The sequence below is a fragment of the Phaseolus vulgaris genome, chromosome 9 (genome assembly GCF_000499845.2).
Source record: "Phaseolus vulgaris cultivar G19833 chromosome 9, P. vulgaris v2.0, whole genome shotgun sequence".
Lineage (NCBI taxonomy): Eukaryota > Viridiplantae > Streptophyta > Magnoliopsida > Fabales > Fabaceae > Phaseolus > Phaseolus vulgaris.
In genome coordinates, this window is record NC_023751.2 from 12,259,351 (window position 1) to 12,286,507 (window position 27,157).

Sequence of the window (27,157 nt, forward strand, 5' to 3'; positions counted from 1 at the left end):
ATATAAAATCCACCCTCTTGTATATTATACAAAAATATCCTTAATATAATCAAAACTTTAAATCAAAAGTAATTTAATTAACGTTTTTTACATAGTTCACTTCTATCAGTCACAAACGCAATTCCTTACAATGTAATATAATAATATATTATCAAAATTAGGAATTCCAAGATAATGAATAATACTTATGACTGTTGCAATTCCAAGAAAAAAAAGAAAACAGCACCTGATAATTACATATATTAGACTTAAACAAAACAAAACCCAGGTTCTGGACTGAACCCAACCCAACAGTGACTTCACCTTCTGTATTTGAAGCGGCGAGTTGAGTCTTACTCCAAAACTTCATCGCCATCCTTCTCTTACGTCTCTTCGTTCGATCCTTTTCGATTCAAATGTCGAATAGATCTGGTCAGGGTAGACAAGACAACAACAACAAGGGTTTCACCAAAACCCATTACCACAACAACTATGTCCCCAAAAATCCCAACCCAACCCTCTCAACCTCCCTCAGACAAACCCAACCGTCAATCCCCGCCACCACTAGCGGAGCCCCAAACAGAGCCCAGAATGGAAATTTTGTTAAATACTTACCACAAGACGAGGCCGTGGCGGCGGGTCTTGGCGCCGAAGATGGAGCCTTGGATCCCCTCGAATCTCAGAGAGTCGTGGATCTTTTGAACACACACTTGTCGCGCTTGCTCAAGTGCAAACCCAAGCAATTCTGGACACAAGGTACTTCACTCAATTATTCTTCATTCATTCTCAATCTAATCTTATCAAACCATGTAATACTGAGAGTATTCAACTTGCTATTGAATTGTGTAATGTGCTACGTTTAGAATTTTTGTGTGAAGTTCGTGTTGATGTTTTTAATTGTATTTGTATTTGCAGTGGCTGCTGACACCTCCTTACATGAGTTTTTGGACAGCTTCTTGCAATTCAGAAACAGGTGGTATGATTTCCCTCATCGCGGGGTGAAAGGGATTGTTGCAGGTGTTATTGTTGGGGAGCGCGATTTGAGTCGCCGCGTTTTCATGGTATTGTATCGCATGTAAGTTTCTCATGAGTTGGAGTGATGCTCTGTTTTGGACTCTGTTTTTTTTTATCTGTGATTTTTTGTAATGTGTGTGCATTGCAGTTCTTCGAATAAAGACCCCGGTGCTCGACCGGCCGATGCCCTCAGTTTGAGAGACCATGGAGGTGGGATCTCATTTGACCTTTTTTAGGTTGTGGACAATATTAACGTTTTTGTTTGAGTGACCACTACATGTTTTTTATTACTAATTCCTTTGTTAAGACAGCGCACATACATACTGTGTGCATTTGTAAGTCTTGGCCCAGGCAGAGATTGAACTCGCATTGGAACAATGATTTTGTGCTGTTTTAGAAATGTTATTTGTATACAAGAAATAGGAAGTGTTTGGAAAATTATTTCCATTGTGGATTCTTGTCGAGTAATTACCTCATATTTTGTCTTTTTGTATTGTGATTCACCGTTGTTCACTAATTTTGCCTGTAGTTCTTTTGCAGGAGAAAAAGTTGCTTGAATTGCCAAAGTTATTGGATATATGTGCCATATACTATCATGAAAATGAAGAACTGACAAGATCACTGGTAAGAATTTCTGTTTAATAGTATATTACCTGGTATAAGGATGAGCTTTGGCATAACGGTAAAGTTATGCCTTGGTGACCAGTTCATCATGGGCTCGAATAAGGAAATAGCTTCTTTGAATATGCAACCGAAAGGCTGTGTATAATTATACCTTCGTGAAGTGAGGAGCCTTAGGCACTGGGATACATGATTATATCTTTGATACTTCTTTTTTGGTTTATTTGCTCAAAATAATAGATGAAGTTCATTAAGATGTTTTCCCTTATTGCTTGTGAAATAGAATGCATGACAGTATTTGGTGTTCTCTCTTCCTCTCTCCTGAAGTAAACCAGTATGCTTTATTCCGTTGCTCTTTGTTTTATTTTACACTTTGTCTTTCTGAGTTTTTTGGTTTACCTGAGTTATACCTTCTCTGGAAGGGTCCTATTACATAATTTGTTAAGAAAAATATAGAAGGATATTAATCCGACATTTTAATTTTGTCTGCATTACACCCATACACATTTTATGTTCTTATTTGTAGCCATCTCAATCTAAGGGGCAGTTCTATGTAAAATTTGTTGTGGAATTGAAGGTCTTCCTTTTTGTGCATTTCACTTTCATTTCTTACTTTTCTCTTTTTGACTGTCTCAGGTCAGAAATGCCTTGAATGCTCAACCTTGGCTCCATAATAATCTGACTGCAGTAATATCCCATTTTCTAGGAATTGTCAGCACAATGCATGAACGTTGCAGCTCATCATTGGAGGTATTCTTGTAATTTGAAAGTGAAACTGAATATCCATAATGTTAATAGCTTTTTTTTCTGCTTTGAGTTTTTACTGTCTTTTAGTTGGCTATTAAAGTTTTTTTGTTGGTGAGAATATTAATTTTGTTTGCTCTTGTTATGAAAAGTATATGTTACGTATTGAATCATATTATTTGTTAAATTGATAAGTTTAATTTTGATGTCCAACAAACTGTTTTGTTTCATATTATTTATATTATGCGGAAGAGCTTCTTCATTGTTTTATTAGAATTTATACTTTCAACACAACAAAAGGATAATCTAGGCAGGCACATGCCTCCACACATTACCAAAGAAAAGGTGGGGAGAGGAAATGACTTTTAGCGGAGACATAATTAACAATAGTTTGTTGGATGATGTGTTGAGAAAACTGGTTTGTACCATGTGCATACATCACTGTTTCTGTATTATTTGGATGTATGCACAGAACATGCATATTTTGATCTTATAAATTTAAGTTATTAATTCATCATTTTTTGGTTAGAAGATATAGTATTTAAGCTTGACTCCTTCACTTTTCTTCTTGAGTTCCCTTTGAACATCCTTTAGACCAATAATGTGCCCGAAGACCTTCTTTCTCTTCCTTCCATAAGTTATTTGACTTATGTAGAATGCATTAACGGATAGAAATGTTTTTCAGAAAACTATTTATAAGTGACTGAATGTCTAAATCTTGATGGAAAGTTCATGTGCATAATTATGGTATAAAGGAGGAAATTACAATGAAAATTAAAGCTTTCGTTTGGGGATTATGTACAGGTTTTATTTTCTTCTGGAAATCTCGATCACCACAATGCTGCTTTTCTCCAAGCTGATCTGCTGGAGGTGAGTCACATTATTCTTTTTCCCTGAATTGTAGCCCAAATACCCAATATTCTTTTACAGGGTGATAAAACAGATATTCAAATTCTGTATCTATAAGTTTGTAATTTTCTACATCGAGATAACTGTTTGGCTTAGTCTCACTAAGAAAGTTGAGTGGATTTATGTTCCCCATTTTTAATGATCCATTTTTTGGAAAAGAGTCAAGAGGAAAAATACAACTATGGAAAGGCAGCATGAAAGTGCAACTGGATAGAGTTTGCAAAAAAGGTGGAGTCAAAACAGTTGAATATGTAGCATTTAAAACTGCGGTATGGGAATGACCAGCTCATGGTGCTCTTAAGCATTTGAGTTGAGCATCTAGATTCTGGAATACCTTTCTTTTCCTAGTTACTCCCCATTATATGTGAAGTTACCTGCTACTGCATCCAATCCCAGCAACCTTCTCGGGGATAATCCAGAAACTTTGAATTTATGGCATTGACCACAGCAACCACAGCAAATTAATTGTAAATAGTGTTTTCCCTATCCCACTAATAAAGCCTTATTTCTACAATGTCAGATATTTGATAGACAATAATTACTGTTTACTGCCATATTTCAAGGCTATTGAAGTAGAATTTTGCTGTGCCAAATGACATGCCAGGCAATTGTCTATTCTCCCTGACATAATTTCTTAAAAATATATAGCATTTAGATTGAGGGCGAGTGTTGGTGTAAATGATAAAGTTGCACCTTATTGACCCACTAGTCATGGGCTTCAACCCAGAAACAGTATCTCAGCACATCTAAAGGGAAAATTGAGTACAACTACTTCCCTCCATACCTTTGTGTAGTGAAGAGCCTCTGGCATTGGGTAGATTAGTTTTTAATGTAGCATTTAGTTTATCCACAATATATGTAGTTGTTCTAAATATGCAGCATAATGATGATGCCATCTGTTTTTGTTACAGGTGATGGACTTTATAAATGATGCAATTGTATCAATGGATTCTTTTGTTAGTTCATACGGACCAGCAGCTGTATTCTTTTCTTGTCCAGTTGAAATGAGGTATCCTTTACCTCTGAAACTTGAATTTTTAAGACTGAAGACAGAATGTGATAAATTTCCATGGGAAATGACTTATCAAACATTGCATCTGATGTATCATGCGTAAAATATTTGTGTTGGTTAATTTATCTAAATAGAATAAATTAATAATATTTGCCAATTTAAAAATTTTCTTCAAGACTTTGATTTTTTTCTGTTCTGTGTAATTTGTTTAGTTATGGGAATGAGGAACTGATGAGCCTCCTTGCGAGATTGCATGATTCACTAATTCCATCATTGCAAAAGGGATTCCGTATGCTTTTTTCTGACAAACATGATGCCACATCATCTAATATCTTGGTTAGTCTGAAGATGTTAAAAATAAGATTGGTAAAGTTTGGTTGGCAACTATTGCACTTGTGCTATCTAAGTGATGAAGTGTTCAGAGATAGCTTCCCTCTTCCAGCTGCCACTAAGATGTTTCCTGCCAATGTAGAGGACCCAGTCATCAGAGCAGATATTCTGGTTCAAACATTTCGAGATATCAATTCTGTATCAGCCCATTCTCGGGAAAGCCATCAGAAGGAAACATTTCTTCAAGATGTTGAAAGAAATTTCAATATACTGAGTAGGATTGATAGATTAAAGGATAGTGGTAATGATCATTTTTATAGTAGTAGTGTATAATCTCTTTCATATATTTGTGTAGCATAAATTGCTTGGCTTAGTATGGTTAATGGTAAAAAGCTTGATCTAGCAAATTTTTTAGTGGGCTAATCCATCTCTCCCCTATAAGATATAAAGTGGAACTAGATCTATCTGATCCTTCAAAATTATATTTTAAATCGTTTCATTTTTTCATTATGTTAGCAATGTAGCATATGCTTGGGCCTTTTCCTTTTCTAATTCAGTTACTATGATACAGGATGGATATTCATTGATGATGAACAGTTTCAATATCTATCGGGGATGATGAGTTCGGTGAAAGAGATTTATAAGGACCCATATTCTGCTACAGCCCCTGTGCCAAAACAATCATTACTGACGGATGAAGATGCTGCAATTGCAGAGTCAAACATCAGTCAAATTAGGGACCTGTTCCCTGATTACGGTAAAGGATATTTAGCTGCGTGTCTTGAGGTTTATGACCAGAATCCAGAAGAGGTTATTCAAAGAATTTTAGAGGGAACCCTTCATGAAGATCTGCAGAACCTGGACACCTCGCTAGAGACATTGCCACCGGCCAAGCCTACCACCGTGGGGAATGATAAAGGAAAAGGTAAATTAATTGATTCTACGTCAGCATCCTCAAATCCAGAAGTTGTCAGGGGGAAGCAACAGACGGAGGGGTCATTGATGTCATCCACTGCTTCACTAGGAAAATTTATAAGGAAATCTAAAGCTGACTTGCCTGATGTCAGTATTCTGGATAAAAAGGACGAGAAAGATACCTCAAAAACTGCTGCTATGATTTTACAATATGAATATGAAGATGAATATGACGACTCTTTTGATGACTTGGGTTTAAGTGTAGCGGACTCTGGATTAGAAGAAAATGAGACACTTGGTGCCCAAATAAATTCAAAATCAGGGAAATCGTGGGCAACAGAGAGTGGAAACTCGGTAAAAGATGTCCCTGATTCAAAATGGGGCTCTAGGAAAAAACCACAGTACTATGTCAAAGATGGTAAGAATTACAGCTACAAAGTGGCTGGTGCAGTAGCAGTTGCAAATTCTGATGAAGCTTCACTAGTAACGCAAGCTCAGAAAGAGTTAATACATGGCCTTGGACGAGGCGGAAACCTTCCTCTTGGTGCAGTAAAGAAGTTGACAGATTCCAACAAGGAGGATGATAACCAATTCCAGGTTTCTGAAACGGAAGGCAGTGGGGTTCCGGGCAAATCTTTTGGTAGGGGTAGGAAGGAAGGTGGTGGAAGACAGATTGCTGCATCTCATCAGCAGCCTGTGCAACAATCTGATGATTCTGAGGTGGATGGGAATAACCAAATGGGTAGAGGAAGAGGTAGAGGGAGAGGGAGGGGCAGAGGAGGAGGAAGAAACAATCACCACCAGAAGGACCGATCCATGAAGAAGCACTTCTCTGGAGTGAGCGGTTTTTAAGCGCATAAGTTACTCATTTCATATTTCTTACTTGCCAAGATACCATATTCATGCATCTGCTCGGTAACCAACCATTTGGCTTTTGTCTACATGCGAAACCTTTTATGTCGCAGGGTTAAAGTTCAATGAGATGCATAGATTGTTCTACACGATTCATACATAGTGTGGCATTATCGAATGTGCAGTCGGCAATCTTGATGCCAACTTCCTCTACATACAACAGTATAATGTCTGTAATGTTTAATTTAACCTCACCCGGAATTGAATTTTGTTTAGAAGAAAGATTCGGGTGTATTTTAGCCAATATTTCCTTATACAGTTACGCATAACTCCCAACACAATAATTGTGTAATGGTGTTCATCTGTTGTTAATTTACATTCGAACGATGAGCAATTAATTCTTCTACGTATTCCTCCTTTTAGTGAACTTGTACCGAGTCCGGATTAAGGTGCAATCCAAGGATTTGCAATTTATCTTTGATGTTCTTTTCATTTAGAAGGTAACAATCATATAATTTCCTTTAGCCAATTTACGATCTATGATTTTTGTAAACGTAAATTATATGTTAGTTTTCCCTAATTGATGTCATTAATATTATATTAAACATAGTTAAAAGAATTGAAAGCTGTGTAGCACAAACTTTGATATGGACACAATACTCGGATATAGACACGGATACAGAAATACAAAATGTATGACACAGGAACACAAGATTTATATACACAAATATGTCAAGATTTATATACACAAATATGTCAAGATGTAAATTAACTAAAGGAAATTGGCACTAAAGGAAATTGGCACAATAAAGAAATTAAATTTATAATCATGATAAAAATTTAAACAAGAAGTTTGAGTTTTTAGAAAATTAATATATTTCTCCTTTTTAAAATTATGTTAAAACTATATTAAACTGGTTAGAAATTCAACAAATATTTTTTGAATTGGACACTTTATTGTCTTATCCTACGAGTGTCGGTATCCAATATGTCTGACATACATCATTTAAGAGAGTGTCGAGTCTTCCGGTAAAATTTGTGTTAATTTCATTTGGAATATAATTTTTTAAAATATAATTTTATTTTAACAAGCAAAATTACTCCATTAACTTAAAATAGCTATAGTTTTCTCATCATCCAAAAACTAGTCCCAACTAATTAGATTCGCATAATTGCATGTTTAAATGCGCAAAACCACTTGTCCAACATGATCGAGTTTTTGCATCAAGGGAAAGGAGGAAAACACGAGTCCATACACTTAATTGCTTGTCTCTCTGTTTTTATCTTTGATTTTTTTTTTCTTTGTAACAACAGTAATTGTAATATTTGACTCTTCAATAAAATATCCAACTATTCTTACAAATTTCAATCATTGAAATCAATTGCAAAACTTCATTTTAGTCAAAAGCATAATAATAATTAAAACTTCTTGTTTCTCTCCAAACAAATGTATTTTATGAAATCAAGCCTTGATTTTCCCTAAAAGCTTAATATAAGTTGCAATCTAAGCCATACTTGTAGACTTCTTACATATCGTTATTGCATATCAACACTTCAGTGATCCCCCATAATTATTTCCTACTTTAGATAACTTAAAATGTCTTCAGCTGTGTCATAAGCAAGCTACAATTGTCAACATTACAGTTCTATTCCAATCAAAAATGTTTTTTTAAAATAAATTGTTAGACTGTAATCAAAATTTAATATACACTCTGATGACAAATACCATGGAGACTAAAATTCCAATTAAAATTAAAAAAAACAAAGATGGTCGTACCTGAAGCTTTTGTTTTTGTTTTAGTCAACTCCTTCTTCTCTTTATTACAGCAGACACCACATTCATTCGGAAACTCCGATGAAATGAAGGACATAACAACCTTCACCTCGACAACAACAATGGACCCCAGAGTCTGGAGCAAACTACCTCCTGATGTTGTGGAACACATACTTCTGTTACTCCCTCTCAAGACTCTCTTGAACCTCAGACCCACTTGCAAGGCCTTCTCCTCTCTTCTCTTCTCTCCTTCCTTTGTCTCCAAACACTCTTCTTCATCATCATCATCATCATCATCATCTTCTTCTTCTTCTTCTTCTTCCTCACCCTTCTCTTCCTTTCTCTTACTCTCACACCCTCAGTGCCCTCTCTACTTCCGTCTCTACGATTCCAACCTTTCCTCTTGGCTAACCATCTCTCCCTCTCTCCCTTTCTCATCTTCCTTCTCTCTTGTATCCTCCTCCGGTGGCCTCTTTTGTCTCTTCAACCCCTCTTCCTCTTCCTTTCTCGTATGCAACCTCTTTGCAAAGACCTCAAGAAGGATCGAATCCCCAACTCACTCTCTTCACTTCACCCACCTAGCTCTTGTCACCACCCCTCTTAGCTACAACTTAGTGCTTCTTTCTTCAAAGTCAACCTCCAACACTGCCTTTGTCTACAACTCCAACCACCTCTCGTGGAAGCGCTTCGAGGGGTTCGATGCTATCCTCAGCGACAGTTGTCACCAGCAGGGCACTTTCTTCCACGGGGGACTGTACTTCACCACCCCGGAGCCGTTCTCCGTGGTGCGTTTGGATTTGGAGAGTGGGAAGTGGGAGAGGCACGTGGCTGAGTTGCCCCAGCAACTGACTTTCGTGAGGCTGGTCAGTGATGACGATGGAGAGGGAAAATTGTATTTGGTCGGTGGGGTTGGAGCCGATGGAATCTCCAGAAGTATCAAGTTGTGGGAATTAACGGGTGAAGGGGTTTGGGTGGAAATGGCGGCGCTGCCTGAGATTATGTGCAGAAAATTTGTGTCGGTTTGTTACCATAACTATGAACATGTTTATTGCTTCTGGCATGAGGGTATGATCTGCGTTTGCTGCTACATGTGGCCAGAGATATTGTACTACAGTGTTTCCAGGAGAAGTTGGGATTGGCTTCCAAGGTGTCCTTATTTGCCTCTGAAGTCTACCTGTGGTTTCAAGTGGTTTTCTTTTCTTCCAAAGCTCTATGCTTCCGTCTGAGTTACCTTGTTTAGTTACATGAGTACCATAGTTCTTCGATTCGATGCTTCTTTATTTGTATTCTCATGAACTCATCTCTTGTTGTGGATGTTGGATAATAATGATGAGAGTTTTCTGTGATAACTTTGGGAATTCAAACTATCTGATTTTGCTGATTTCATCTGCTTTACTGCAAGCAATATTACAAACAGTTCAAATGCATGGTAGTGTGAAATATCTTTTCTTCATACTGTTGATCACTAATTTTCTTTTCTTAGTCACTTATGTTTGAAAACTTTCTTTTCAATCAATTAACTCAACTCATTTTACTCAAACAAAGCGATCATATGCAAGTATTCATCATGCTTTTTTCTTTTGTTTTTAATTAATAGAAGAATTTTTTTAAAAGCTTTCTTGGTCTATTTCTTTATCTGATGCCTTCTTTTTTCATATTTTTAAAGTTATCTATTATTTTAAATCACTCGAATAACTTTTTAATTCCTCCAACAATTTTTAAAATTTTTATTTGCGGAATAGACTCCACAATGAACCTTTTATCCTTTTATTTAATCTAAAATATGTAGAAAATGTCAACGGATACACTAAGGACTTTGACATTTATTATTATTATTATTATTACTGTTTTATATAAATACACAGTTGTAGGACCATACAACTTTTAAGAGAAAGGTTTAAGTAATAACCACGCCATGCTTGACTCAAATTTATGAAACAATTTTTCTATACATGTTCTTATCAAACATCAAGACTTTAAGCACCATCTCGGATCTGCTGTCATAAAACTAACAACACTTTTCTTTTTCAAATAAATTAAATTAAACACCTATTAATTAAATTTTTCGTCAAGAAAAATAGCTAAAAAACATAGTGGGTGAAAACTGTGAAAAGAAACATATAGTGAATGAAAATAAATTAGAAATAAAGTAAACATAAAAGATTTTAATGTAAGAGAAATAAAAAAATAAAAATTGTAAAAAACTAATTATAAGTTAAATAATCCATTAAAAAAACTAAAAATTTATTCCTTATTATTTTATAATTAATTGATTAAGAATTATAAAATAACGAAATTATATATGAAAATCAATAATAAATGAATAAGTCTTTTTACTCAATTTCTTGCATGCCTATAGTAAAGAAATTAAAACTATAAACCTTTTTTTATTGAACGAGATAAGACTCTTTAAAAATATGTATCTTTCTTCTTGTTGTATACCAGTTTATGTTTTTTTATTTACTTTTGTCATTTTTCTACAAAATTTTAACCTTAATAAGAAGATTTGATTTTTTTAGTAATTTTTTTTTAAAATATAATAAAGGTTAAAATTCAAAGTTATAATGAGTATACAAATTAGAATATTAACAGCTTACTATTTGTTTTCAAAACTTACTTTTTTTTAAAAAAAATATTTCCATTATTTTTACCTTTTATTTACTTTTCTTAAAAAAAAATATTCTCTTTCTTTTTTTATTAGATGTTGTCACTGAAATGATGATGGAGTGTAATCATTTCTGACGTACTAAAATTTCTGATAGAGTAAATTTATCTGCCCTATAAAAAATTTAATTTTTGTTGTGAATGTAGATATCTCACAAGTTTTGTTATATGAGAAGATGACTTTTTATAAAAAGTAACCTTAGATTTTTAATGTTTTTAAGGTGATTGGTGTTCTTAGTAGTTTTACATCTTTTAATATCTTAGGACATCTCTATCACTTGACAAGGGAAACGAATAAGTTAAATTTATTTCTACTTAGTTTTAAATTGAAATGTATACTTAACTAAAGTTGGGATTTGATGGCTTTATGGTGTATTTATATGTCACAATTAATGTTAAACTCATTTGGAGGCTTAAAGTAGTCATTTTGACATAAAATTTGTTCTTGACAAAATGCATAGTTAGTTTCATTATGTGTGTTTGATGCTGTATCTGGTTAGAACAAGTAATTAATGAGTAAAATGTGTTTAATAGAATTTTGTATAATTAAAATACTATAGATTGATTTCATAATGAAGCTACAATGAAGTTATGAAACATGTTATATGTAGAATTGGTCAATTTGGTGGTTGGGTACATTTTATAGTTTATGATAATTTTAATTATAGAGAAGCAAGAAATTTACGTGTTTCAATTGGATTGTTTTAAATTTACAGATTATTTGATATAAGTTTTCTGGTTGAACATGTTAAAAAATATTTGTGATGTAATATGCTAAAAGAAATATTTTTCTTTTCATTTGACCACTTCAAACAAATTTTTGAAAAAAAATTGTGTTTAAATTTTACGGTGTAAAAAAATTAACGGGTCAATGTTGTTACGGATAAGACTAAGACTAATCTTTCTCTAGTGGACAGTAAAATATCTATAACAAGACAAAAAAAAAAAAAAAAAATTCTTCTAACTTGTACCATGTTATTTTTTTAATTATGGCTAGCATTTTTAAAATACCACTTTACTTAAAAAATGGATCGATCAGGTAGGAGGGACTATACTTCTTGTTATATAAAAGAATAGATACACAAATGCAAATTATGTTTTTGAGATTAATCATTATATAAGTTTATTTTTAATTATGGACTTTCTTAAAAATAGTTTAAATAAATAATTTAAATATACAAATTAAGGGAGGATAATACTAGAGGATGAAAGAAAACTAAATTATATATTTATTATAATTTATAGTAGAAGAATAAGTACTTCTTCTAGTAATATTAGTGCAAAAAATGTATATGATATCTATATTTCAGTTCAGATAAATCTGTCCTTTAACAAAATAAGGTTACAATTTTGTGAATTAAGACAAAAAAAAATATAATTATTATAACAACGTTGCCTATTTAAAAATGAAAAATATAAATGACAATTGTATTAAAAAACTGTAGTCTATCCTCTAGACAACAATTTACGTAGTTTATATGTTTACTTATTTGTAATTTGTAATATTTTTTTTCGTGTTATCTTCTTTGTTGTTGTAATTTTTCTTTGTTGCTGCTTTTTTCTTTGTTGTTGTTTAGGAAGCTCAGACATTTCTCTTAAATAGTGTGTTGGTGTCGGATACTCGTATAACATTTGTAGAACACGTATCCGTGAAATGTCAAATTCAAACAATATTTGTTGAATTTCTGACAATTATAGTACGGTTCTAACATAATTTTTTTTTTAAAAAAAATACATTAATTGTATAAATTTTTATTAAGATTATAAAAGTAAGAAATAAATCTTTTTGAACCAGTCATGAAAAATATTTTTCTGTTCCAAAAACAAATTTAAAACATACTTATGCACATAAATTTTTATTTTTAATTTATATAATATATATATTCGTATCCTCGCATCATATATTTTAAATATTATACGTATCTATGTTCCGTTTATGTATGGTATATAATAAGTTGCTGCTTTCTCCTCTCTACGCTTTTAGTACTTATCTTCGCTTGTTGTGTTGTTTTCGTTTTTTATACTTTATATGATTTGTTCATTCCATTTTCAGTGATATAACGAGTTGGTCCTATTTCAAAGGTCTCTCCTCACCTTCGCATACCTGGGCCACCTTGGAAGCTCACCTACAAATCCTCCGCGTGCACCTCCCTTACTAGCTTAGTAGTTTTATTATTAGTTGTAATTGTAAAATTATAATTTATTAATTAGTCAGATTATTATTTGAATTTTTAGTTATATTATTAATTAGATTATTAGTTAACTTATTATTTAAATTATTAGTTAAGTTATTAATTTAATTGTAATATTATAATTATTTAATTAGTTAGATTATTATTTAAATTATTAAGTAGATTATTAGTTAAGTTATTATTTAAATTTAGTTTAATTGTAAAATTAGAATTGATTAATTATTTAGTGTTCTTGCCAACAATTATGGGTTGGATCCATGAGTGGTTTTCAGATCGATCTTTCAATAATGCAACTTTGAGATGCTTGAAAAAGAGTTTCACATGTTGACAAGATTCAAACGATCAAGTGTGTATTGTGTATTGTCTGGAATAGTGCTTACCTTTGTCTGAGATCTCAAAGTCTTTTAATAACACTCCTTGATCCTTCTTCACGAATTGGTAACAACATCATAAATTATCAGTATATTCTCCTTTATTTTAGGGGTGATGATACACATAATATCATCTTTGGTTTTTTCCACCGAACTCGTGTCAAAAGATAATATAATTAATTGATTCAGTTGTATCAAATATTTAGGTTATTTTTTCTTTTAGTGCATGATGTTTAACACACGCGCTACCTGTCAAACCCAACCTCTTTGGTCTTATTGAGTTTGTCTTCATTTAGACCGAAGATATATAGAGTGCACAATCTCTATTAGGCCCGAGCTTATTCGATAGAAGAGTCATACTTTACATGATTGGATCCTGACCCGATCATGGCTGACCCGTACAATTAGGTTATTATTTAAATTATTAGTTAGATTATTAGTTAGGTTATTATTTAAATTATTAGTTATGTTATTAGTTGTAATTTTAAAATTAGAATTGGTTAATTAGTTAGATTATTATTTGAATTATTAGTTAGATTATTAATTAGATTATTAGTTAAGTTATTATGTAAACATAGATTACGAGTTTAATTGTACAATTAGAATTATTAATTAGTTATATTATTATTTAAATTATTAGTTAGATTATTATTGATATTATTATTTAGAGCATTAGTTAGATCATTATTTAAATTATTAATTATATTATTAATTACATTATTAGTTAGATTATTATATAAAGTATAGTTAAATTATTATTCAAGTTGTTAGATAGATTAGTCCAATTTTCCATCCATGCGTAATCTCAGCCGTCAATCTTGATATTCCTTTTCTATATATACCCAAGATCTTTGTAGAGTATGGTGATTGAGTTTCCGTTAACTGAGTTTTGTTGGTATTGTTTCGGTGGGTGATTGAGTTTTGTTGAAATTGCTATGTTATTGATTTTTTTTAAGTATTGTTTCGGGCACACACTTCTTGATCAAGTCTAAGGTTTGTCGAATTATTTGATGTTTGCGATCCATCTTTTGTCAGATTGAAGAACGCAAAACCTATTAGTAAGTTCATTTACGCTCTGATTGGATTGAAGAACGCAATAAGTATATTCATTTACTCTTCTGTTGGATTCTTCTGTTGGATTGAAGAACGCAAGAATGATTAGTAAATTCATTTACACCAATTCCGAATGTGATTCTTTATGTGATGAAGGTGAGTTTTGAATCTTTTAATCAAATTCCTTTATCCCTTTTCTGCTGGTGGCTGGGTCTTGAGATTTGTTTTGTCCATGGATGAAATGAAAAACATAATAGTTTGGAAAGGCCAATTGATCCAAGTCTTCTTATAGTCTTTATCTGCATCTTCATCTTCGTAACGTTTCTAAACTTCTTCCTTTTATTATGAGCTTAGTTCGTTTTCTTGAATTTTTGCCTGCACAGGATAGTTCATTTTCTTGAATTTTTGGCTGTAGGACATGATGTGAAGTATTATGTTTTTGGCTGCAGGATAGCTCTATTTACTTCTTTTGGGTTGGGGTCTCACGATTTGTGATAGGATATGGAAGCAGTACTGTATCTTATTGTTAACAATATTTCTTAATCTTAGTCCTTGCTGATTTTGCTCTTTATTATTTAATGTTTTTGGATTTACCTAACTGTGAACTTGTTTCTCTACAATAGTATTTCAAAGTGTTTTTTGTAATCTTCGTGCCCTTGGTTTTAAATATGTGGCTTCCCTTGATTTTTGGATTTATGAATTTACCTTATTGTTTCTTTACTTTGTCATGTCATCTTTTTTAGAAGATTAGTTTTCTCAAATCACCATGTATCTTCTTGAGCTTTTACATGAGCATCAGGTTTTGGAAACAGTGGATGGAGATAGAGTTAAACTTTAGGTTTTATTATCTTTGCATTCATTATGCTGATAAAAAAAATCTTTGCATTCATTATTTTCTTTGTTATTGGACTTACTCTGTAGTTTTATTATGTTTCCATCCACTATTTTTCTTATGTGCTCGATTTGGAATGTCTACAATCTCTTTTATTGGTTGGATAGTTGTAAGGTACCTGTATTTGTCATTGTCTAAGCAAGAGCTATAAACCTCTCTTCATGAGAGGCATTATAAACCTCTATGTCAGCGATTTTATTTCCTCTTTCTATTCCACACTCAGACATTTCTCTCAGCAATGAAGTCATTTAATCACAGCCTTTCGTTTCGTTTCCTTTCATTTCCTTTGTTGTCAAAACAACCTTTGGGTCTTTCTTGCTTCTTGACTATGGTATTTAGTTTCACTATGTTCTCAGGACGTGTTATTTGGAAGTGATGTGGTTATTTATTCGAGGATCGAGTTCCATTCCTTTAGACTTGCATTTGTTTGTGTTCATTGCTATCAAACAACTTTCTTCTTTTTAAGTTTATAGAGCCCTTTATTTTTTAATGAAACCCACTAAATGTTATTTATTTATTTTTCTTTCTTTTTCATCATTTCCTACTTATTTGTGTTTCTAATAGGCTTGGGATGCGTTTTGGGTTTATAAGAGTATTAGAGGCACTTGAATTTGGGGAGGATTTGTCTTTTACTATGTGGTTGGTTGTTGAAGCAGTGGCTGTTTTGGGAATTTTGGTGATCTTGTACTCCTTACTGAAACGAGACCTCATCTTATTGAGTGCTATATTTCTCAATTTTGAGACTCATTTTATTGATTGCTATATTTCTCAATTTTAATCCCTTGTTGATCTTGTATTTTGGGACAGCTAACATCTTTGCACACTGAAGATTAATTTACTCAATGATCGAGAAACAAATTGTATGTATTTTATATTTAGTGTGCAGTATAGTGCTAGAACTGTGTGTGAACAGCTCATGTAACGTACATGATCTGGTGATGTATCTCTGATTTTGGGATCTGTATTTTTTTCTATTCAATTTATATTGAGTGTTTAGCGGTTTTCATGATACGGTAGTTTTTTCTATATGATAAGTACATCCAGTTTTAATTGGATATGATGACAGAGATCTATCATATGTAACTGTTTATCTGCTTGTGTTAGTTCCTTTTCAGCAGGATCCCAGTTGATGATTAAAAAACATAAAGTTCTTGTTTGATTATTGAAATCTATCCAATTTATCTGTTAGATCTGTGATTATGTTGATTCCTTTCTAGCACATTAAAGGTTAATAATAATACAATGCTCAGTGAAGATGTCTTCCTTTTATTTGAAACACTTGCCAGGGGATCTGTGAAGCTTTAGGTTTTGGTACCCTTACATTTCTTATATCTTTATTTGTGACTGACTAAACTTCTTGAGAATGAGAAACAACAGTATTAAATATTAAACAACAGTATTAAATTAAAAAGGTTTTTCTTACTACAATTAGTTCTTTCTTCACCACTCCGATAACTAATTAAATATTTACTTTCATTAGAATGTAGATTATGTGAATGATATATTTTAATGTTGGCTCATAAAATATTTTTATAGTAATCATTAAACAAATGTTTGGTATACACTCATATTTATCATACTTCCTTCAAGTAGATCTTTAATAATTTTTTTTATCTGAATGGGTTACTGGAATTATTAATTTTTTTAAAAAAATAGAATGATTTTTCTTTTGTGATTTTTAATAGAAGCTTACATCAGTTATTAGGGGTCACTGATATGTTTTTTCACCCTATATTGTCTGGAAATCTTTTCTATGTTTTCTAATTTGAACCAAAGGATTCCTAAATCTTTTCCTGAAAAACATTATTTTATGTGCTTTCTTTATTTATTTAACCAGTCATGATAAAAAGCAAGCAAAGAGTGTAGTGAGCCTGTTTTAACTTTACAGTCATGCAATGTTTATTAGTAGGTTCACATTCATAAATACTTTGATTTCAGGAATTCACAAAATTCAATTACAATTCCTATTTCAGTAAGATTTTTTTGGTCAATAAGTTTTTTAACATCTTTTGTCTTTTAGAAATTTTTTAAACCATTTTATACATACACTTTATTAAATATATAGTCCTACAGTGACACTAGTCCTGCTAAATTAAAGAAAATTCTATTTTTGTGTGGAGGGTAATCCTTATTCTTAACTTCTTTTAAAAGGACGAATGTAAATTGCTGATATATGACTTGTATGCTTTCACAATTGATCTTTGTTTGGAACGAAATTATGAAACAACTTACCTTAACCTGCAATTAATTTATATTTGTTGTGTAACTATTCACTCCATATCCTTCTTGAAGATATCTCTTTACTAAAAATAGTATAGTTGATATAGAGTTAATTCATAGTAAAGGTTAACCTTGATCTCTTTCACCATATCAATTTCAACATGCATCCTACCATTTAAATTTTCCAATTTTATTCTGAAATTGGTAGGATAGTGGCCTACCATGGTGGTGACGGGTGACGAAGAATTAGGGTTAGATTCCGGAAAGGGAGCCTGAGAAACGGTACCACATCCAAGAAAAGCAGCAGACACGCAAATTGTCCAATCATGATATGGGGAGGTAGTGACAATAAATAACAATATCGGTTTCATTGAGTTTGGTAATTAGAATTAGTACAATCTAACACCCTTAACGAGGATCGATATGAGGGCAAGTCTGGTGCTAGGAGCCACAGTAATTCCTGCTTCAATAGCGTATAGTTAAGTTTTTGTAGTTAAAAATCTCATAGTTGGACCTTATGTATTTTTTTAAATGTTTGAACAGTTGGTTTTGTCATTGCAGGGAGGAGATGGATGGGTGGTTCTAGGTTTGGGAAACATGGATCAGGACCCTGTGGAAATTTAGGTTTTATTCTTTGCATTTATTATTTTCTTTGCTGCTATTATTCAGGGATAAACTTGTGGACTGAGAATACTTACCTCTTCATGAGAGGCACTATAAACCTGTGTCAACGATTTTATTTTCTCTTTCTATTCCACACTCAGATATTTTTCTCAGCAACGGAGTCATTTAATAACAGTGTTTCGTTTCGTTTCCTTTCATTTCCTTTGTTGTCAAAACAACCTTTGTGTCTTTCTTACTTCTCGGCTATGGTATTTAGTTTCACTACGTTCTCAGGATGTTTTATTTGGAAGTGATGTGGTTATTTATTTGTGGATTGAGTTCCATTCCTTTAGACTTGCATTTGTTTGTGTTCATTGCTATCAAACAACTTTCTTCTTTTTAAGTTTATAGAGCCCTTTATTTTTTAATGAAACCCACTAAATGTTATTTATTTATTTTTCTTTCTTTTTCATCATTTCCTACTTATTTGTGTTTCTAATAGGCTTGGGATGCGTTTTGGGTTTATAAGAGTATTAGAGGCACTTGAATTTGGGGAGGATTTGTCTTTTACTATGTGGTTGGTTGTTGAATCAGTGGCTGTTTTGGGAATTTTGGTGATCTTGTACTCTTTACTGATACGAGACCTCATCTTATTGATTGCTATATTTCTCAATTTTGAGACCTCATTTTATTGATTGCTATATTTCTCAATTTTAATCCCATACTGGTCTTGGATTTTGGGACAGCTAATATCTTTGCACACTGAAGATTAATTTACTCGATGATCGAGAAACAAATTGTATGTATTTTATATTTATTGTGCAGTATAGAGTTAGAACTGTGTGGGACAGCTCATGTAACGAACATGATCTGGTGATGTATCTCTGATTTTGGGATCTGTATTTTTTTCTATTAAATTTATAGTTTAGCAGTTTTCAAGATACGGTAGTTTTTATATGATAAGTACATCCAGTTTTAATTGGATACCCTTTATTAGCAACAGTCCTTTTGGAATAGGATTTGTTTCGGCATAAATCTGAAAGTTCAACTTGAAACAGCAGCTCATGATAGTGTTTTCTCTCTCAACAAAACACTAACCCGACGCTTCATGTGCAAGGAATTTGAAGCGGCTAGGTGAGGCACTCAAGGGATGTGTCTCGCCGGTCACGTGACCTGTTATGTAAAATGACTCTCGGCAACAGATATCTCAGCCCTTGCATCATCAATGAAGACCGTAGCAAAATGTGATACTTATGTGAATTGCAAAATTCCGTGAGCCAGCGAAATGCGGATTTGCTTAGCACTACCATCTGCATGAAGTTGAAAATTAAACAAGAACTGCTCAAGATAACCTAATTTCTTATGTGTTGAGCCGGAGTTAATCACCATACATTAATATTTGATTGTGATTTGTTTGTCTGCAGCAGGGTTTTGTTTAGTTGTGTGATGACCTGTGTCTTATCGAGCCTTTTATGAGCAACTAAGTCTCCACTGGTTTTTGAATTCCTTAAGTTTAAATATAGTTCTTAAATTTTTTATGTCTAGGTGTTGATTCGTTTGTGTTCTTTCCTTTTTAGCATGTAAGACTGGTTGAGGATTAAAATCGCAAGTGTACACGAAAGACATGCAACAGATGTGAGGTAAGATATCTAAATACCTGAAGGAGATCCTTGATACTTTAGACTGCGTTTTATGTCTAGTTTCTTTCTTACTTCTCAGCTATCGTATTTAGTCTTGGGTTGTGTTATTTGGAAGTGACGTGGTTATTCATTCGAGGATTGATTCCATTCCCTTCTACTTGCATTTGTTTGTGTTCATTGCTATCAAACAACTTTCTTACTTTTCCTACTTATTTGTGTTTCTCATAGGCTTGGGATGCGTTCTGGGTTTATAAGAGTATTAGAGGCACTTGAATTTGGGGAGAATTTGACTTTTACTGTGGTTGGTTGTAAAAGCAGTGGCTGTCTTGTGAATTTTGGATATGATCTTATACTCTTTACTGGTCTGATCATCTTATTGATTGCTATATTTCTCAATTTTAATCCCTTAATGATCTTCTTCAATCTGAGAAGCTTGTTAATTTGGTCTTATAATATAATTTTTCTGGACTTGATCACCAAACATAAAGGTTGCATTGCCAACCTGTTTCTCTCCATCAGTACTTGGAATTGTTTCTTGTAACACCGTTTTGTAATCTCTTAAGATAGATATTAGTTTTCTTGATTTAATTCTCCAAGCTTTCTCTTGTCCTCTACAGGGAGATAATGGATGTGTGTCATATGTTTGGGAAACATGGAAATCCTGAAACTTTAGATTTTTTTTATCTTTTGCATTCATTATTTTTTTTTCTAATTATTCTTTGGATAATCTTGCAGAGTGGGATTTCATGCCTAATTGTAACAGGCAAAAGAGTTTAAGCAGGATTCCGGTTGAGGATTAAAAAACATAAATTTGAATATAGTTCTTGTTTGATTAATGAAATCTATCAAATCTAGCTGTTTGATCTGTGATTATGTTGATTCCTTTCCAGCACATTAAAGGTTAATAATAATACAATGGTCAGTGAAGATGTCTCCCTTTTATTTGAAACTTTGTACATTGAGCATATTTTTCGAGACTGATATGTGAGGTAGGATGTTGAAACAGTAGCCAGGGATCTGTGAAGCTTTAGGTTTTGTTACCCTAATATTTGTTATGTCTTTATTTGTGAATGACTAAACTTCTTGTTTGGATTCTAAGTTTTGGTTGGTTTCACTGCTAACCCTGTAGTGTGACTGGCAACAGGTTTATAAAATGTTAACTTCTCTTAAATCATTTCTTTCAGCTTTTGGGTCATGTTTTTTTTTAAATTCTTAGTGATTTGAATTTCTAACAACTTATATGAAGTACTGGATCAATAGTGAAAAAAAAGATACGGAAAAATATCGTGGCCATTAATAGTTTGTGTTTGTTGTCCTGTTTCTCTGTTGTCAGTGAACTCTGCTTCTTTCTCTATTGCCCCATATGCATCTTTTTCCGCATTTTTACTCTTTTCTTATTAAAACTTGTACTTTTCTGAGTAATTTAGGCTTCTCATAGCTTTTGAGTCCTGGATTCATCGTGAAATTTGACCTACATGGTGGGTGCAATTGAAATTATTGAAAAGAGAGAATTGTTGATCTTTAGTTTTATAGTACTGAATTAGTTTTGGATTTGCTTAGGTGGAGCAAATTTGAAAGGTCATTTGCTTAGGTATTACTTCATTTACTAAATTATCAAGAGCATCAATTGAAATTATTGAAAAGAGAGAATTGTTGATCTTTAGTTTTATAGTACTGAATTAGTTTTGGATTTGCTTAGGTGTTGCAAATTTGAAAGGTCATTTGCATAGGTATTACTTCATTTACTAAATTATCAAGAGCATTGGACAATTTGATTTTGTATTGCATTCTATTGTTTTTAGTAGTTGTGGGTTACATTCTGAATATGACTCACCCGCATCCTTTATCTGATAGTATCTCTCATATCTTCCAATATGGGAATGATCTCCAACATGAGAGTTGTATTTAGTTCTATCTCCAATATGAGAATGAGGAAATGAAAAACAACAGTATATGAGAGCTTTATTTAGTTATATATTCAATATGAGAATGAGAACCAACAGTGTTTGGAATGTTTTTGTTCTATTTAGTTCTATCTCCAATATGAGAATGACAAACAACAGTATTTGGAATGACCCTGATGATTTGATTATCTGTTGCAGTGAAGACTTACTATGACTGTCTGTTACCCCCAGTTACGGTAGATTATTGGACTTAATGTGATGCTTTAGGTTTTATTCCATTTCCATTCACTATTTTTCTTATGTCATATATTTGGAATGGTTGTAGTCTTTCTTATTGGTTGAATAGTAGGAAGGCACATCTGAGAGTTGTGTGTGTCTAAGCAAGAGCGATAGTTGATCACCGAACAATATGATCATTGAAGTTAAGTTACCTTTATAGAAGTTTTTTTTGTATGATATACAAGTACATCCAATTTTAATTGGATATCCTTTGTTAACAACAATCCTTTTGGAATAGGATTTGTTTGAGCGCTAGTTTCGACATGAATGTGAAAGTTCAACTTGAAACGGCAGCTCATGACAACTTAATTTCTTAGGTTCCAGCTCTTATTAGCTCTCATTCGGAGTATGTACAAGTTTGGAAAAATAAAAAAAATGCTCGTTTTAGTCTAGTTATCTTTTTCCCTTAATTGTTGTTTTGATCGGTGTTTGTCAAATGTTTTTGAATAATATACTTGTATTTTTTATTGCTATATTTATTTTTGCATTGAATTACATAGATGTTTTGTAAATATGATAATTGATTATAACAAAATCGTAGTGGTTCTTATAAAATTATTCATGATTGATGTATTGCCTTTAATACTGATTGTTGTTGGAAAACTAATCTAGAAATTCTTTCTTGGCAGATGATTCTCATTATTGTAGATATTCTATAACATTTATTCTTTTAATTGTATAGTTATTTACAATAAAATGGTTTTACTTTCTACAGTTAGTTCTTTTTTATACACTCCGATAACTAATTAAATATTTACATTCACTGGAAAGTAGACTATGTGAATGATATATTTTAATGTTGGTTCATAAATTTTTTTTTTTATAGTAATCATTAAACAAATGCTTGGTATACACTCATATTTATCATATTGCCTTTTAGTAGAAAGCTATTTGTATTGCTGTTGAACAAATCTTAAAGTCCTTTATTAGATTATTTCTAATAATTATTTCATCTGAATGGGTTATAGAAATTTTTCATTTTTTTCAAAAATAGAATGATTTTTCGTTTGTGATTTTTAATCATTTATTAAGGGTCACATAGATATGTTTTTTCATTCTACATTGTCTTGTCTGGAATTCTTTTCTATATTGTCTAATTTGAACCAAAGGATTGCTAAATCTTTTCCTCAAAAACATTTTTTATGTGTTTTCTTTATTAAACCAATTAATTCCTTCCCTGTTGTGGTAAAAAGCAAAGTGCGTAGTGATCCTGTTTTAACTCTACATTCATGCAATATTTATTAGTAGGTTCACATTAAGAGTTGATACTTTGATTTCAGTAATTCACAAAATTCAATTACAATTCCTATTTCAGTAAGATTTTTTGGTCAATAATTTTTTTTAACATCTTTTGTCTTTTGGGAATATTTTAAACCATTTTATACATATACCTTGTTAAATATATAGTCACACTAGTCTTGCTAAATTAAAGAAAATTCTATATCTATATGGAAGGTAATCTTGATTTTTAACTCCTTTCAAAAGCACGTGTGCAAATTGCTTATATGTTATATGCTTTTACAATTGATCTTTGTTTGGAACGAAATTATAAAATAACTTACCTTAACTTATTAATTTTATATTTGTTGTGCAATTACTATCCACTTCATATTTTTCTAACTTAAAGTTATATCTTAATTAGTAGGTTCACATAAGAGTTGATACTTTGATTTTTGGAATTACAATTCCTATTTCAATTTTCCAAAATCAAGTATTCTGGTTCAGTATTGAAATAGTTTCATGATAATTAATTTTAAAAATAAAAAGTTTGTTTGATTGAATTTAAAATTTCTCATAATAATTGTTGGTGTAGTTTGTCTTCATTCACTAAAACAATCAGATTTATTCACCCTAGTATTTCTTATTATTTTATTGATAAGTAAATACATTATAAGTAAAGTAGGTCATTTTCCTTCAAGCAAGAGAAAAGTTACCAGGTACCATTCTTTTTTAGTGTCTCTTTCTCTTCAACAAAAGCCCTCCTATTATTAATATAACTAATATTGGTTATGTTTCGATAATAATAATGGGTGTATTTAGAGAACTTTTTATCTTTATTCGTATTTTTTAGAATTAACTATAAATATAAGAGTGTGAATAATAATGTTATTTATTTTATTTTAATATTAAACATAATTATATGTAAAAATGATATACTTATATAACAAATATATAAATGTATTTGATAATAACTATAATAAATGTGTTATATATTTATTAATATTATACATGTATATTATAAATGTGTTATAATTTGTATTTTCGATTGGGTCAATCTTTCAGAATGCAACTTTGAAATGCTTGAAGATCACAATGAGAAGAGCTTCATCTCTTGATAAGACTCTGATAATTAAGTCAATGAGTGCATTAAAAATATAAGTGTAGTGTGTATTATATGAAATAATGCTTACTTTGTTCGAGATTACAAGATTTTTTTATAACAATTGTCGATCATTTTTCAGGAATCAGTACATAAATTGTCATTATATTATCATTTTTTTTATTTTTTTGCCAAACTCATGTCATAAGATAATATAATTAACTGATTCAGTTGTATCAAATATTTAGGTTATTTTTTGTTTTAGCACGTGATGTTTGAGGTGCGTGTGACCTACCAAACCCGACCTCTTTGAACCTATTGAGCTTGTCTTCATTTGTACCAAAGAGGTATAGAATGCACGGTCTTTATTGGATCTGACCTTATTGGACCGAAGAGTTATTAGTTATAATTATAAAATTAAAATTGATTAATTAGTTAGATTATTATTTGAATTACTAGTTAGATTATTAATTAGATTATTAGTTAAGTTATTATTTAAATATTAGTTAGATTATCAGTTTAATTGTACAATTAGAATTATTAATTAGTTATAGTTAAATTATTAGTTAGATTATTATTTATATTATTAATTAGACTATTTTTTAGATTATTTAGAGTTTTAGTTAGATTATTATTTAAATTATTAGTTATATTATTAATTAGTTTATTATTTAAATTATAGTTAGTTTATTATTTAAATTATTAGTTAGAATATAATTTGAATTTTTAATTAAATAAGTTGTAACTAATTAATTAGTTAAATTATTAATTTTAATTGTAAATTTAGAATTGATTAATTTTTAAATTGTATTTATGATTATAATTGTTTAATACGTTTACTATTCCTCAAATTACATGTATTTGAAAATTTTGAAAATCTAAGAGTCTCAAATATATCAAGTCTCGAATAAAAAACTAAGAGTCTTTTAATAAAAAATTTCAAAATCTAATTTGAGGAGAGTAATCATTTGTATTCAATTCAAACAATATTTGTTGGATTTCTGAAAATTTTAGCATGGTTCTAACACAATTTTAAAAAGGATAAATACAATAATTTTTTAAGAACTCAAATTTATTGTATAAATTTTTATTGTGATTATAAAAATAAGGAACAAATTTTTTTAAACTAGTCATGAAAAATATCTTCCTACTTCCAAAAAAATCTGAAACATTCCTGTGCACATAAATATTTATTGTCAATTTATATAATTTATAATTATATAATATAGAGATCAATGTTCCCGTGTCCTGTCAGTGTCCGTGTATGTGATACGTAGATTATAAGTGGTCTCATATATTTTTTTATTCTTTTTTGGTAATAAAAAAAGTTTTATTTAGGTATTCAGATGTGTCTTTGATGTATTAATAATGTGAATGTGAATTTGAAAAGGAAAAAGAAATTGATTCAGCTAATTTGAAGGACATTATCATCTTTTTGTTTGTACAGTTTATTAGAACAAATTCTCCAAAGCATCATGCATAAGTAAGAGACAGAAGGATTTGGGTTTCATCCGATAAATGAGTTACAATTTATAAAATAACTTATTGCATTATAATTGTTTTATATATTTTAATAAATTTTATAACCTTTTTAACTTATTTCAGTAATCATAAGTAAACTACTAGATAACACTATCTATAATAAAAGACATACACAACAACATATATACTTTAGGAGGTTTATACCTTACTTATTTCTTAATGAGTTAGTAAGTGGTTTACATTTCACCCAAAAAATTAAAGATAAATTATAAACTTATTCCTGAGTTTTTACAAGAAAATAGGACCAACCCTGAGAATGACTACAAATTAAAATAAGATTTGCAAGGAACTATTATACTAACCAACTAGTGGTAGAACACAGAAGACTATACCTAAGGATTCTAAGCATAGAGAAAAAAGAGATTGGCCTAACTTTGAAGCTTCCATAATGGAGAATGTTGTGAATTTGGCAAAATGTTGGCAACTCAAACACATTATTACTTATCATATCTAAGTAATAGATTTTAAATTGCTTTGATAATATTAAAACATAACTCAATCTTATTGTTAATAAGGTAAAGTTTACATTAATTTATTTTTATATAAAAAAATTCATATTATACATTATCATGTAACTTGACATCTAAGCTAGATTAACCTCTTAAACAACAACAATAATTTGTGATTACATAAAAATAATATTATTAAAAAAAATAAATATACATTAATTTATATATTATAAAAAAATTATATTTAATTGATGTAGAATTTCTAACAACTCTTTCTTAACAACTTGAAAGAATGATACTTGCTTTAAAATAGTTTATTTAAGTTATTTTGATAAACATTCACTAAAATGAAGTAATGTTTGCAGAATGTTCTGTTATAAGGATGGTGCGTAGAAAACACTATTTCAATAAGGAATAACTTAACGTAACCAAATAGAATCTGTTAAGAAGTTTAAAGAGATTTTTTGATTTTGAAGATTGAATGTGTGGTGTGAATATTTTGCAAATCAATTAACAACTAAAAATTAAGAAGCCAAATAATATAGAGAGGTGGTGTGAGAAACATGGTTTACTTATTACTACGATGTTTTATAGCTTTTAAGCTCTGATAACTTGTGGATGTACGGTGAGATAGCTCATAATGCACTTCACCTTCTACTCAATCTCAATCATTATAACACTTTTTCACCGACCTCATAAACACCCAAGCCATGCTTATGTTCTTCTCATACTCATCACTTTATGGAAGCTTGAAGCGATGAAGTGGAATGATTTTCTGAGAAATGCATGTGATACAATATTCCAATTGTTCTATTAAGTTAATATAATCTCACATAAATATAATCTTACATAATTTAGAGTTAAAACCAAAAATAATT

At 31.1% G+C, this 27,157-nt stretch overlaps 2 protein-coding genes and 2 long non-coding RNA genes across 5 annotated transcripts; all 4 read left to right on the forward strand.

The window, feature by feature from the left end:
* Positions 1-209: 209 nt before the first annotated feature.
* Positions 210-6,780, forward strand: LOC137821077 (uncharacterized). 2 transcript variants are annotated; one of them, XM_068625492.1, is made up of 9 exons: positions 210-735; positions 895-1,054; positions 1,142-1,203; positions 1,523-1,617; positions 2,251-2,364; positions 3,163-3,228; positions 4,179-4,276; positions 4,492-4,910; positions 5,181-6,780. In XM_068625492.1, the coding sequence occupies exons 1-9, from the start codon at positions 396-398 to the stop codon at positions 6,374-6,376; spliced, it is 2,550 nt and encodes an 849-aa protein (XP_068481593.1). In that variant the 5' UTR covers positions 210-395; the 3' UTR covers positions 6,377-6,780. The 2 variants fall into 2 exon arrangements, with proteins under 2 accessions (XP_068481593.1, XP_068481594.1); XM_068625493.1 differs by having other exon boundaries at positions 242-735; positions 1,534-1,617.
* Positions 6,781-8,032: 1,252 nt separating this feature from the next.
* LOC137821078 (F-box/kelch-repeat protein At5g43190-like) lies at positions 8,033-9,499 on the forward strand. The gene has a single exon (XM_068625495.1). It carries the CDS (start codon positions 8,144-8,146, stop codon positions 9,374-9,376), a length of 1,233 nt encoding a protein of 410 aa, XP_068481596.1. The 5' UTR covers positions 8,033-8,143; the 3' UTR covers positions 9,377-9,499.
* A 5,000-nt stretch (positions 9,500-14,499) lies between these two features.
* On the forward strand, positions 14,500-19,683 carry LOC137821048 (uncharacterized). The gene is made up of 2 exons (XR_011082734.1): positions 14,500-14,586; positions 19,163-19,683. It is a non-coding gene; the product is annotated as an uncharacterized lncRNA (long non-coding RNA).
* On the forward strand, positions 17,668-18,363 carry LOC137821047 (uncharacterized). Its single transcript, XR_011082733.1, has 2 exons — positions 17,668-17,995; positions 18,104-18,363. It is a non-coding gene; the product is annotated as an uncharacterized lncRNA (long non-coding RNA).
* Positions 19,684-27,157: the final 7,474 nt, after the last annotated feature.